Raw genomic sequence first — 14,443 nt, 5'->3', positions numbered from 1 at the left:
ACAACGCCTGGCCATTTTTTGGTTGCAGCCATCATTGTTGTTTGGCGGGCCCGGGCTGGGGATTCGAACCTGCCACCTTAGGTGTATGTGGCTGGCGTCTTAGCCGCTTGAGCCACAGGCGCCGAGCTGATACAGGCCTTTCTGCCAGGGCTGGGAAACAAAGCATTCCAAGGGTAGAATACGGTCCAGTGCAGGGAGCCAGGGTCAGAGCATGAATGAGAAGATGCCACACTCCCTCTCACTCCTGTCTGTCCCCCACCGCCTGCTCCAGGTTTACTATGTCCTTTCCTCTCTTTCCCTATATGGGTCTACATGGTTGGGAGCACAGGGGCTCATGAAGCCAGTGAGGGCAGGGGGCAGGGAAAATTAACAACCAGAAGCATTTCCTTGGCCAACAGGAGATGGAAAATGCTTGGAACGAATACTTGAAGTTGGAGAGTGACGTGGAGCAGCTGAAGCAGACTCTACAAGAGCAACACAGGAGAGCCTTTTTTTTCCAGGTGAGCTAAGGCCTATTCATCCTTTGTGAACTCTGTTTTTTTCTGAGAGCCTTCACCTGTGGGGGTTGTGAGCACTACTCAGAGGCCTCCTCCTTCTTGGCCCTGGACTCACCACCCCTGTAAAGAGTCCACCCCAAGCTCTCCTTTATGGAGCCTGTTCCCCAGCCAGGCTGTGATGAGAAACCTCATCCCAGCTCCCCTGATTCACCTTTCTCAAAGACAAGCTCTTGGGTATCTAAGAAATTTACTTCTGATCATTTGGAGAAACAGACCCAAGAGAAGACAAATATCAGTCTTGAGAACCTTACAGAGACTTGCGAGTGCTTTGTTTTCCTGTGGTTCTTGGCCCCATTTTGTTTTCCACCTTCTTCTTTAGCAGTCGGAAATCTCCACCTCCTTCTCACCTCTGATTCCTGAAGATAGAAGTTATCTGACTTTTGCCTGAGGAGGTAGTATGAATTCAGTGCATTGAGGTGCCTCTAGTCTCCAGGTGGTCATTTGCATTTCTGGAAGCCCAGTCCAGTGATACCAATCTCCATGGCCCCTGCTCCATTTGGGAAAGCAGCCTTAGGACTCTGCCTCCTTACCCCTAAAAATCAGGCCACCCCATTGATAGCTACCTCTGTCCCCAAAAAGTAAGACAATGAAAGGTACTGTGTGCTTTCTCTGCTTCCAGATGGGGCCCCGGCTGCCCAGTGTTCCCCATTGTGGTGCCCAACCAGGTTTCCACCCCACCCTCAAAATTGTATAAGGTATTTGAATTCAGCAAGCATTAATTGAGGCTGATATTTATTTATTTATTTTTGAGACAGAGTCTCACTATGTTGCCCTCGGTAGAGTGTCCCGGCGTCACAGCTCACAGCAACAACAAACTCTTGGGCTTAAGCAAGTCTCTTGCCTCAGCCTCCCAAGTGCCCACCACAGGCCCGGGCTGGATTCAAACCCGCCAGCTCTGGTGTGTGTGGCTGGCGCTCTGGCCACTGAGCTTGAGGGTGCTTTTATATAAAGCTCCATGATGGGCCACTTTGGGTGCTGGGCTTGGAACTGATGAACCAGTTTTAGTCAAGGTTCTACGTTCAAGTGATTTAATGAATATGTTGACTCTTTAGATGTTAGCCTCACCCCAGAAAAGTGAAGGACATTCTTGAGTGGGTTAGGTTTGAGGGCTCTGTGGCTTTTCTCAGAGCCCTGCTGTCTCTGAACTCACTTAGAGATGGTTCCTGGGGAGCAGTCTAGGACCATGTGGAGGAGACTCTTGCCCCTGTTAGCTGGCCTAACAGGCTCCCCCAGCCTTGCCTGTCTCCTGCTGTTGTTGGAGTTTGTACTCCCCCAACACACACACATTTACCCTTTATCCAAGCTGGCTAACATTTTACTATTCTTTTTTGTATCGCTAGCACTTAGCATAATGGCTTGAAAATACTAGGTGAACATAGTCTTTCAAATAATTATTTCTAGTTACAAGTTCCTAAAACTATCCTATTAAGTTATTTAGACCTATCTTCTTGGACATTAATGGGTCCATATTAATTTTAGCAGTAATTTTTCTTAGCTTTTCATTCTTTATGTATGTGTGTGTGTGTATATTATTATTTTTTTTTTTTTTTGAGACAGTCTTACTCTGTGGCCCAGACTAGAGTGCTATGGCGACAGCCTAGTTCACAGCAACCTCAAACTACTGGGCTCAAGTGATCCTCTGATCTCAGCCTTCCTAGTAGCTGGGACTACAAGCATGCATCAGCATGCCTGACTAATTTTTTCCTCTATTTTTAGTGTGTGTGGGGGTCCTTACTTTGGCTCAGTCTGGTGTCAAATTCCTGAGCTCAAGAGATCCACCCACCTTAGCTTCCCAGAATGCTAGGATTAACAGACATAAACCACCATGCTTGGCCCATCTCTGACTTTTACAAAATGCTTTTTATATCCTAAGAATGTTGCAAACTTAGTCCTTGGCTTCCTGTTCCTTCCACCATGGTCTCATAAAACAGTGCATTTTAAAAAAATTGTGGTATAATATGCATAATGTCAACTTATCTTATCGACCGTTTGTGAGTGTGCAGTCAGTAATGATAAGTACGTTCACATTGTAGTGCATCCAGTTTCTAGAACTGTTCATCTCTCAAAACTAAAACTCTATTCATTAAACTACTCTCCACCACCACCCCACCTCTCACAGCCACTTTTCTGCTTCCTGTCACTGTGAAATTGACTACTCTAGATATTTCCTATAGTATTTTAGTGGAATTCTACAGTATTTAAGGCAGTCTGTTTTAAAATTAGGTGGAGATAACTGGACTAGTGAAGGCTACTCTGAAGTTTCTCCCTGTGTCTTGGGCATTTTCCATATCCACATTTCCCTAGGAAGCTGTGAAGCAGGCTTGGCTCTAGCCCTGGTGGGGTTTACCAAGGGGGTTCTGTCTGAAATGGCAGGATAGGGGGTTCTGCCTCCCAGGATGAGGGGCTATGTCTGAAATGGCAGGATAAGAAACTTCTTATAAGAAGCTAAAAAGCCAGTGAATGAACCACCACAGTGTCTTCCTCAGGAGAAATCGCAGATACAGAAGGATCTGTGGAGGATTGAAGATGTCATTGCAGGCCTGAGTACAAATAAGGAGAACTTCAGGATCCTAGTAGAATCAGTCAAAAATCCGGGTAAGTGGCCATCTTCCTGGGTAGGGAGAACATAGAAACGGGGGTGTCTGGGGCCAGAACCCAGGTGGGTAGGATGGCCCTGGGGGGTGGGGGGGCTGGATCTTCATGGTGCTAAATCACACCACTTAACCTCCGAGGCAGAGGATCTTTGTTCCATCCCGTACTTTCCTTCCCTCCACACCCTTAGAAAGGAAGACGGTGCCTTTGTTTCCTCATCCGCCTGTGCCTTCACTCTCGACCGCCGAGAGCAAGCCACCCCCGCAGCCCAGCCCTCCCACCAGCCCTGTGCGGACCCCTCTGGAGGTTCGACTCTTCCCTCAGCTACAACCCTATGTGCCCTACCGACCTCACCCACCCCAGCTGAGGAAAGTGACATCCCCCCTTCAGTCACCGACGAAGACGAAGCCCAAAGTTGTAAGTAGTAATGACTGGGAGCTTAATGCCAGATGATTGCCTTCTCTGCCCTCAGATCAGCTGCCCCAGGGAGAGAAACTCCTGGGAAAACTTGGAGATGAAACCAAGCAAAGTCCTAAGGAGTCCTGAGTCATGAGCCAGTTATAAAGTAGTACCATGTATTTACCCTGCTGTTGTGCCTTAGACTCTCAGAACTGGAAGGGCCCTGTCCCCCTCCATTTCACAGGGACTGTGCTGAGTAGGGTGAAATTTATGACCTGTACTGTGCACAGAAATGTGTGGCTGATGAGGAAGCTTCCCTGTGCAGGCCTCTCTGGAAATCTACTGAGGGCTCTTGTGCAGTTGCACAAGGCTGTGGGCAGTGAGCTCATTCCAGTGGAAACGTTTGCTTCCCTTCATCTGCTGATGAGCCCTGTGCTGGGTGATCGGGGTACTTGTGATCTTTACAGTGACCTCATAGAGTAAGAAGGGCAGTATCCTTATCCCAGAGATAAGAAAATTAAGACCCCAAGTTGTTGAAATTTGCTCAAGGCGTCCATGTTAATTACTGGATCCAATCATATCTTCTGGCCATTCTCTCTTGTTCTGAGTCATCTGTCACCTCTTTGGAGCTTCAATCCCAGGTCAGGTCTGTGGCTCATGTAGTTCCCTGGGCTAACACCTTGGTTTGCCTGGCATAGAGCTGGGGACACATGGAACTTTGAAGACTTAGAAGATGCAGCCAGGTGCCGTGATAGCTCACTTCTACAGAGCCAGGCTAGCCTTGGCTGGAGGACATGACGAGTCTGGTCCAAGTGTAGTGCAGCCATACAGAGAGGCCCATGGAATGGGGGCCTCCAGATTTTTGCCAGCAAAGACTTGGAAGGAGCCTTGCTGAGATGCTATTTGTGTCCTAGACCTCAGGTGAGATTGGTTCACAGTGTGGGGTAAAACGTCTTCTCATACCTTGGTCCTCACCATCTACCTTCTGCCATGGCTCAGGTCCCAGAGCTAAACCCAGGGTGTGGCCCATGTCCCAGACAGAGAGTTACTGTGAATTTCTCCAGCTTGAGATCTCCTTCCTAATCCCAGATCTAAGAGGCAGACTAGAGAGGAAGTAAACCAACCGCAAAAGAGGAAGTGAAATGTACCCAAAGAGCAGGCATATCTGGGCAGACAGCTGCTGACTTAGAGCAGGATGCTGCCAGCTGGGACAGAGAGCAGAGGGAGAAGGTGCTGGCCCAGGAGCTGGAACACCTAGGTTCAAGTCCTTGTTCTTTCATTGTGTCCTTGGGTAAATTCCACCGCCTCTCTGAGACCCCTCACTTTGCCTTGTGCAGATGGTCACAGAGGCTCAGGGTGCCTATCTTAGTTCTCTGTGGCTCTCGGGCTTTTTCAACTTGGATGGGCACCCAGACACCAGGGGATCTCTCTCTTCTTCTCAAAATATTAAATACATACAGTTTTACCATTTGTTGTTGTTGTTTACTTGTTCTTAACATTCATGTTTGCGAAACAGTAATATCCATCCTGAAGATGGCGTTAAACAGGCACATAACAGTTTAACAAATAATAATAAAGAGACCACAGACCATGAAATAAAGCTTTGCTGGCAACCAGGAGAAGCCTGGGGTTTCCTCCCCTGTCTAGGCTGCTTCCATTCTGCCAGAAATGACCATTATCTTGACTTTTTAGATAATAATTTCCTCCCTTTTTTTTTTATTAGTTGTACTACTTATGTTGGCTTACTGAATACTGTAATTATGCTGGTATATAATTCTATACTTTCTTGTATCTCGCATCTTTTCTTCAACATTATGTTTGTGAGATTTATCCACACCATTGCATGTACCTATAGTTCTTTCCTTTTTATTTGACTTGTTTTGTTGAATTTACTTTTTTTTTTTTATTAGATAGTACTCTCAAAGGGTACAAAAATAAAAGATACTAAAAGGTGTAAAATAAAATGTCTCCCTCCCACCGTCTGTCTCCAGACATTCTATTCTCTTCAAAGGCAATTGGTGTTTTGTGTTTGTCTATCTGGGGAGCTTTTGAGAAATTGGAGGTTCTGATGTCTTGTTGGGGTTGGAAACTGCTGATCCTCAGAGAACAGTGGGTGCCATAGGCAGAGGGCCTAACTTTTACACATCAATGAGTGTATTGCTTTAAAAGAATGCTGATAAACCTTTGCCAAGCAAACTTTTGGTGCCCTCTCTTGAACTCTGCAAAATTCTGAAAAACAAAGCCAAATTAGACTAAAAGGGAGTTTAGGAGGAGGAAGACGTGATGGTCATTAGTCCCAGGAGTGGGTGTTCATGGCGATCAGGGGCCAGTCTATTGATGTGTAGAGAAACCACAGCCCTCAGAGAGCATCGTGGACATTGTGGACAGGCAGTTTCAAGGAAAATAGTTACATTCATCACAGTCTAGGGAGTGGGCCCTGTGGTAGGCAATGAGTCATTCATCTTGACTGCCCATTCTGTCTGAGTCAGGAAGGAGGAAATATTTTATAACTATGCACATTTCTGAAGGAAGGGGTAGGAGAGTGTAGACTCTGTCCTTGCTCCTCAGTCTGATGAAGGTTCAGATTTTTTTGCAGGGCCAGTGAACTGGCTCGGGTTAAGCACAGGGGGCTTTTCCCACTTGTGTCACTCGGAGACTCAGTGAACACTGAACACAGATATTTGTTCTCTAGATGGGGCTTGCTGTCATAAACTTAGGGGTAAGTGCAGAGTTAGCAGCCTGTCTCCCCCACAGTGTCTGATTCAGGAGAATAAGCAGTTCTGTACAGTGCCAGTATCATGGCACCAGGAAACCTGAGTTCTAGATTTTGGGACATAGTATATAGAGGTGACATTTTGAAAAATAAAAAAAAGTCTGAATCAAAGGGAAGAATAGAGATGGAGCAGAGGTGCCTCCGCTTGTCACAGCATCTCCAGGGAAAGCATTAGAGCTCCTTGGATGAGGTCACGTTCTGGGGTTCCAAAGTGGCCTCCTCCTGCTCTTTGGGGCACCACTGTGGCAGTCTTCCAGCTCACACTGGGCACTGGTTGTGGTTCTCTTTCTGAGCAGGAAGATGAGGCACCTCCCAGGCCCCCACTCCCCGAACTCTACAGCCCAGAGGACCAGCCCCCGGCCGTGCCACCTCTGCCAAGAGAGGCCACCATCATCCGGCACACTTCTGTGCGGGGCCTCAAACGGCAGTCAGATGAGAGGAAGCGAGACCGGGAGCTGGGGCAGTGTGTGAACGGGGACTCGAGGGTGAGCAGGAAGGGCCCTGGGGGAGAGGGAGGGTCATGTGATACCAGGCATGCGTGATCACCTGCAACTCTGGCCACAGGTGGAGCTCCGTTCATACGTTAGTGAGCCTGAGCTGGCAACCCTCAGCGGAGACATGGCCCACTCCTCCCTGGGACTTGTGGGCCCTGAGAACAGGTACCAGACGCTGCCAGGCAGAGGTAAGGCAGGGCCCTCCATGGGGAACCCATCACTACCCACACTGCTTCCAACCCTCAGGCTGGTACCTTGTACCCTTCTCCTACAGCTTGGGCCTAGGTGTGGGAGTGGTTGCTAGGGGGCTCTGGGCTGCTGGAAGGGAGTACCTGCCCACTTTCCTCTGGCCCACATCCTGATTCTCTTCCTTGGTTTTTTTTGTTTGTTTGTTTTTGTCGCCCTCGGTAGAGTGCTGTGGCATCATAGCTCACAACAACCTCAAACTCTTGGGCTCACACAATTCTCTTGCTTCAGCCTCCAAGTAGTTGGGACTATAGGCACTCACCACAGTGCCTGGCTATTTTTAGAGACAAGGTCTCACTCTGGCTCAGGCTGATCTTGAACCTGTAAGCTCAAGCAATCCACCCACCTTGGCCTCCCAGAGTGCTAGGATTACAGGCATCAGCCAGCACGCCCAGCTCATTCCTTCCTCATTTGTTATATCTGTCTCTAGATACGAAGATAAGAGCAAGTACTATAAAGCCCTGCACTGTTTAAGCACTTTATATATACCTAATATTCACAGTGGTCCTGTGAAGAAAGTCCTGTATTACTCCCATGGCTTTTTGTTTTGAAACATAGTTTCAGTCTATGCCCTGGGTAGAGTACCCTGGCATTCTAGCCCCCAATAACCTCAAACTCTTGGGCTCAGGCAATCGCCTTTCCTCAGCCTCCTAAGTAGCTGGGACTATAGGCACCTGCCACAATGCCTGTCTTGTTTTTCTATTTTTAGTAGATATGAGGTCTCTCGCTCAGGCTGGTCTCAAACTCCTGAGCCCAAGCGATCCACCTGCCTCAGCCTTCCAGAGTGCTAGTATTACAGGCATGAGCCACCACACATAGCCTTACCCCCATAGTAGAGATAAGGAAACTAAAGCTCAGAGAAATTAAACAATTTGCCATTAGTTAATCAGTAATGAAGCTAGAAGATAATCTCCATGGCCTGGCTCTAGAGTCAGCCTCTAGTCACCACCCTGTAGGCTGGGGTGGTTGGTGACTACCACCAGCTTGGCCATCTCAGGCCTTTCAAGGGGCTTTTCCCTCTTGTGTCACTCTGAGACTCAGTGAGCACTGTCTTTAAACACTTTCTCCTCAGTTGGGCTTCCTTCTCACTGTTGTCTCTTATCCTGAGTCAGGTACTGCAGGATGTATACGAGTGCGTTAGGAGGAAGAGGGATGAAGGACACGGTCACTTCTCTAGACTGTCCACCTGCCAAGCATCCCGGGTGTCCTGGATGGAAGGGAAGCCTAGGGCACTCCTGAGATCTGCAGGCACCCTGTCCCCCATAGAGACAGAGGGCACCCCTGGACTGGCCCCCCATCCTCTACCTAGGTTCTTGTTCTTCCAGGCTCTGGAGAGGAAGAAGAGAAAGCAGATTGTGTTGTTGGCTGGGACCTCTCACAGGAATGGGAGGTTATTAAGGAGAAGCACGGTGCCTGTGCACCCCACCGCAGATAAGCTCTCAATTCTCTTTCCTAAGGTCTCTCGGGGTCCACGTCAAGGCTCCAGCAGTCCTCCACCATTGCTCCCTACGTCACACTCCGGAGGGGTCTAAATGCTGAAAGCAGCAAGGTGACCTTTCCTGTGAGTAGCCTTGAGCTGTCGGGGAGCTTGCTGCCTCATCCCATGCTCAGCGGGTGGGGCTCTGAGTGCACAGTGCCTGGTGATCCCGGGAGCCCTAGGGATGGCCTGTGAGGTGACCTCAGCCCCTCTTGGGCTGAGGGTCTCTGTCACTTATTGCCCATTAAGAAGGATATCTTGCTGTTCCCTCCATTTCCTGAAGACCTCCCTCCTTCCTCTAGCCTGTCAGACTCACAGGATGGAGCTTAAATTTGTACCCTGGGTTCTGACCTCATCACATGCTGCCTGTGAGCCCAGTGGACAGGTCTGGGCCTCAGTGTCTACATCTGTGGAATGGGGTGCTGCTCAGAAAGCTCAAGAGGGCCAGAGGCATTGTGGTGCTTAAAAGAAGTGGTTCTCTGTGGCCAAGAGGAGCCTCCCTCAAGTGTGTGTGCATTTTAGTGTGAATGAGTGAGAGACAAAGAACAGGGAGGAAGCCGGCAGGTGGGTGCCCTCTGGGGTCCCAGCCTCACTGCTCTATGTGTCTCTCACCTTCGTCCTCAGAGACCCAAGAGTGCCTTGGAGCGCCTGTACTCAGGGGACCACCAGCGGGGCAAGATGAGCGCGGAAGAGCAGCTTGAGCGCATGAAGCGACACCAGAAGGCCCTGGTCCGAGAGCGCAAGAGGACACTGAGCCAAGGAGAGAGGACAGGCCTGCCCTCGTCCCGCTACCTCAGCCAGCCACTCCCCGGAGATATCGGCTCAGTATGTTAGGAGGGGCCAGGCAGGCGGGCACAAAGCTTCCCTTCAGAGCTAATCAGAGCTCCCCAAGGGCCCCAAACACAAGCGTGCCAGACCCTGAGCAAGTGTTCATGCACCTTGATGGTTCAGAGAACACCCCATGGAACTATTTGTCCACCATCCAGGCCACATGTGTGACATGGTCGGAAGGTGACTCAGAATCAGAGCAGGAGTCAGGATCTCACGGCAGAGCCCTAGGAGCCAGGAAAATCAGTCAGTCAGTCTTCCAAGGCAAGCTTAAGAGGGGTCTTTGCAGGCTTTCCGAGTCACTCAGTTGACTTAAGGACTTGGCAATTCAGGGTTCAGGGACGAGAGGAGGACAATGGTGATGTGGTTTGATGAGGAGAAGCACAAGTAAGCTGACCAGCCTTCCAACCCTGCAAGCACGTGCTCTGTGGGGCAGTGGAGCACAGGTTTGTGCCGATACCCTGAGAGCTGGTGGTCTCCCATAGCTCATGGTGCTGAGGCCCCAGGGTGCCCAGGAGAGCTGGGGAAGCCGCCCATGGTCGCACTTCCTGGTGCTGCGTGCTGTCCACAGTTGCCTTAGGTCCCTTTTGAAAATGCTCCATTTGACTTTTTCCTGTTGTTTGAAGTTGTATATATCCCTAAACCTCTGGCCTGACTGTTCTTTCCCTAATTCATTGCACAAGCTCTTTTGCTTTTAGTGTTACTGCTCATTGCCTCTCTAATCCTGCCTGATTGTGTTTACAGAAGCTTCTGGTTTATACTGAACATTCTTTAACTGGCCTGTGCTATTTGTTACCAGGCTTGTAATAGTGGCTCTGTCTCCATAGCCTCGCAAGCATCCCCAAAGTGACTCACCTTCCTGCTGCCCTCCTTCATGCAGGCCTACTGACTTGTAACCCACTCGTCCCAAAAGCCTCCTCACAAGCCTGAACAACCTGCTGTCTGAGACTCACAGTCATTGGCAGAGGTCTGGGCACTATGAATTTATCAAAACATATGCCTGCAACTGGTCAGTAGGCACAGACTTCAGAGATTGCATGTTTGATCTACCAAGGTTGAGGTGGTTTGGTTTTAATTCCTCTAGTCCAGGCCAGGCATGGTGGTTCACACCAGTAATCCTAACACTTTGGGAGGCCGATGCAGGAAGATTGGTTTGAGGTCAGGAGTTCGGTACCTGCTTGAGCAACCTAGGGAGACCCCATCTCTACAAAAAAAATACAATAAAATTAGCCAGGCATTGTGGCACCTGTATTCCCAGCTATTCTGGAGGTGAAGGCAAGAGGATCACTTGAGTCCAGGAGTTAGAAGGTTGCAGTGATGATGCCACTGCACCCTAGCCTGGGCAACAGAGTAAGACCCTATCCCCCCCCCCCAAATTAAATAATTTCTCTAGTCCAATCACAGTTTCTTATCTTTGTGTCTCTGGTATTTAATAACTTGAACAAGCAGTAAAATATACTATGTATTCAGAGAGCCCCTCTGTAGCTGTTAGATCAGACACCAAAGGAGTAAAACCCAGAACACTCACATCTTTTAAAGCTGCAAAGCTGGTAATTTTTAACTTTATAAGCAAATGTCATATGGGATAATACTGACCTTTTACAATCTGATGACTCAAATGTAGAGATTATCTAAAAATGGAAATTTGAATACCTTGTAATATTTCTCTTAAGAAAAAGACTTGTGTAAGTCTCTGCATCAACGCCAATAAACGTGTTGCTTAATAACAATGGATTGGCGTGGTTCTTCCCCAGGATACATTGTAGAGTCCAGTGAACTTTTCCTGTTTGTGAAGACAATCAGGCTGGGTTTAAAAGAGGACTTGTCTCTATTTGGAGCACTTGTGAGCATGTAAGAAAATGTGTGTTTCTTTGTGAGTCATTAAATTAATTTTTCATTCTTGGAACTTCCATTCCCTAATCCTTTCAAAGTATAATTGGAAAACAATCACCTAAGAGTGGTAAGATTGATTTGGAGTCAGTATTGAGAGCTTGTGCATGAATGGGTGAAATGTGCTGATACGGCTCTGAGTTTGGGGGGTTTGGAGGGACTAGAGGGGGTGTCAAAGACATTTGTGCCCATATGGGGCTCTGTGAGATCGATGGGAGAAGAAAAAGGGCGCCTGGGATGGGTAAGCATCTGCTTTGCTTCTGCTCACTCTGTTCCAGTCTCACTAATCTGCTCAGGGGTCAGAAGCCTGTGGGCAGTGGGTAAACAGAAAGACAACATGGAGCTGGACAGTGGTGGCTGGATCTTAAAATGATTGGGTTAGATTTTCCTTCTTGTGCAGCTTGTTACAAAGTTGATACTGTAGAAGAACCTTGGAAACATTGTGTTTGATTTAGCATTTCAATTTTACTTAATTTAGGGGATTTTTTCTAATCTAGAGATATCTATCCCAAGTTGATACCATCTTACACAGATGTTTGCCTCCCTGGCCCCATACTGCTCCTGCTTAGATGGTAGGGTGGTGCAATATCCCTTACTGTATCCTGTTGGAAATTCCTGATAGAGAGGCTCTTTGTTATTCCACTTGCCCATGGTACCTTGAAGGGCTTGTTTTTTGATTATTTCTGCACCTGACATATATGGCTCCTGAACCAGAAAGTCTTCTATGTAGGGCAGCTGGAGGGGCACATGCCTTCTCTGGAACTTTGTCCCAGGATGTTTTGGGCTCACCTTGCCAGACTGGGAACCTTCTATTCCTGGGGACTATTGTGAGCTCCAAGGCTTAGATCTGTGCTCTGAGGGTGCATACAGATCAGAGGGCCATCAGCAGTCTGGAAGAGGCTATATAAAGGGGATGGCGGCCTCGTTCTTTATTGCACGTGGAGTTACAGCACACAGCTCTTTCTTAATGGGTCACACGTCTGTCTTCACAAGGACCCCATCCCTGAAAGCCCCTCCAAAAGGGGAGCAGTGTGGCTCTTTCAGCAGTCAGGAAGTGACTTTATTTAACCCTCTCATTCTATTGCCAGTGGAAGCGTGAGCAGGATTTTGACCTGCAGTTGCTGGAACGGGCCATGCAAGGGGAAAGGAAGGACAAGGAGGAGAATGGCTGGTTGAAAGTGCAGGCCATGCCTGTCACTGAGTTGGACCTGGAACCTCAGGACTATGACCTGGACATCAACAGAGAGGTGAGGGCAGGGGCTTCCTTCATGTCCCCCCAGGAGAAATGGCCTTTGTACTTCCAGCCTTATCAGCCTTCCCACTGGGAGATGTTGTCCAGACTGGGGACAAGGCTTAGCTTCAGCATGGCCCAGGAGAATGGATGGATGGCAGCTTGGGACAGTAAAAGCAGCCCAGGCGGTTTGATGAAGGTTCAAATCTGTCTCTAATTTGGTTTTCTCTCTCTCTTTTTTTTTTCCTTTTTGTTTCTTTTGTTTTCGTTATTTTGGTTTTTTTTATTTTTCTTTCTTTTTTTGTTATTTTGTTTGTTTTTCTTTTATGGCTCTCTAATTGGGACAGATTGTAATGTTAACTTCTCAGTGCCTTGGTTTCCTCAACAGTGAAGTAAGTGGTTGTGGTACGGATCATGTGAATCAAGACACTCCTGGGAAGTTTAGCAATGATCAAAGCCTGGCACCTAGTAGGCATGTGGTGCAGTAGTTGTTATTCTTACAACACTAGGAGTTGGCCTTGAAACTGGAAGATCATGCCAACTTGGGCATTCTGACTTGGGGAAAATGGGGGACAGGTTTGAAAATCACAGGTGAAATTTCCAACTGTGATGGACTAGGAGACAGTGCATAGTTCTTGTTTGAATTCCTCTGGTGCCCTCTGGTGGCCTTACATGCATCATGACAGTTCAGGCATAGGAAACCAACTAGGGAACTCCAGGGATGACAGACTTAGGGTCCTCAAGATATAGGTGGTCTCCTGGGCTCCCGCTGTACCACGTGTAAGCTCTGCAAGGCAGTGCTTGTAGCTGCTTTGTTCACCCTTGCATCCCTAGAACCTAACACAAGGCTTGGCCCACAGTATGTGCTCTGTAAATATTTGCTGAACAAAGGCAATGAATCACAGACATTTGTGTAAAGACTTGGCCTGCCCTGAAACTGCAAGAGAGGAAATGTTCTCACCGCATGGAGAATGGACTTAGGCCCTCAGTAAGGCTTCCCCACAGGCCTGACTGTTTATAAGAGGCTCATTCACAGCTGATTTTACCAGTGGTATCTTTCTGACTCAATATGTTAGGGACTCATGTGGTCTTTAGAAACAAAAGAGCAGTGTGTGGGTAAACAGATGCCTGTGGAGTTGCTGAGTTCTAGGGTCAGCTGGGGCTCCAGGGGTTCAACAAGGCCAGTCCCCTGCCTCTAGACGCTTTCCCTTTGGCACCTAAACAGCCAGAGAAATCTGTGGCTTCTCAGATTCACAAAGGAAGCTAACACACGCTGCCTTGGCAGTGAGGATATGTTCTGTAGTATCCTCATTACCTGGCCAGTCCAGGGAAAAAGTTCTTCCTTATCTCTAACCTAAATCCCTGCTACAGTGTAATCTACTTCCTTCCTCTAGATCTGTTCTCATTGGTAATAACAGAAAAGAGCTTATTTCTTGCCACCTTCTGCAGAGTGGGTTTAAATCTATGCCCAGATTAGGCCTGGGACTGGATTTAGCTTGTTTTTAGGAACTCCAACCATCCCCATTTTAATGTGCTCTTGTAACTCAAGTAGGAAAAAGTTGCCAGGGCAGGCAAAAGTTTCCTTTAGTGTTTTTAGTCCAAGAAAGATTTTATCAAGCTGAGTTTGCCCCTGGGTCAGCATCAGATACTGGTAGGGATTTGGGGTCCATTTTCCTGTGGAAAATAGTAGATTCGGTGTAGCTGCCTCCTGTCTCAATGAGGAGAATTTTTTTTATAGGGACAGAAGGCACTTATGTTCATTCATCCATCTGTCAGTCATCCATTTATCCATCATGCATCCATTCCTCATCCCTTCAAGGGCACTAGACAGTGGGAGACGACGATGAAGAGAAAGCAAGAAATTGGGGGGCCAGAGAAGGATTCTTTTTTTTTTTTTTTTTGAGGCAGAGCCTCAAGCTGTCCCCCTGGGCAGAGTGCTGTGGCATTACAGCTCAC

General features: G+C 48.1%; 1 protein-coding gene across 2 annotated transcripts in view; it reads left to right on the top strand.

The window, feature by feature from the left end:
• Window positions 1–14,443, top strand: part of PLEKHA7 (pleckstrin homology domain containing A7) — a 212,965-nt gene that overhangs the window by 192,818 nt on the left and 5,704 nt on the right. The window contains exons 16-23 of one of the 2 annotated variants that reach the window (XM_023517624.1): window positions 399–500; window positions 3,044–3,152; window positions 3,340–3,566; window positions 6,618–6,806; window positions 6,886–7,003; window positions 8,519–8,622; window positions 9,163–9,363; window positions 12,345–12,503. In XM_023517624.1, the coding sequence (XP_023373392.1) occupies window positions 399–500; window positions 3,044–3,152; window positions 3,340–3,566; window positions 6,618–6,806; window positions 6,886–7,003; window positions 8,519–8,622; window positions 9,163–9,363; window positions 12,345–12,503 (1,209 nt within the window). Of the gene's footprint in view, window positions 1–398; window positions 501–3,043; window positions 3,153–3,339; window positions 3,567–6,614; window positions 6,807–6,885; window positions 7,004–8,518; window positions 8,623–9,162; window positions 10,090–12,344; window positions 12,504–14,443 lie in introns of those variants that run through there. The other variant, XM_023517650.1, reaches the window with a different exon arrangement.

Source organism: Otolemur garnettii, unplaced genomic scaffold, assembly GCF_000181295.1.
Source record: "Otolemur garnettii isolate 467f Iridium unplaced genomic scaffold, OtoGar3 scaffold00001, whole genome shotgun sequence".
In the NCBI taxonomy this organism is placed as follows: domain Eukaryota; kingdom Metazoa; phylum Chordata; class Mammalia; order Primates; family Galagidae; genus Otolemur; species Otolemur garnettii.
The sequence above is the reverse complement of the archived record's forward strand: the minus strand, read 5'-3'. Positions and strand labels throughout refer to the sequence as shown.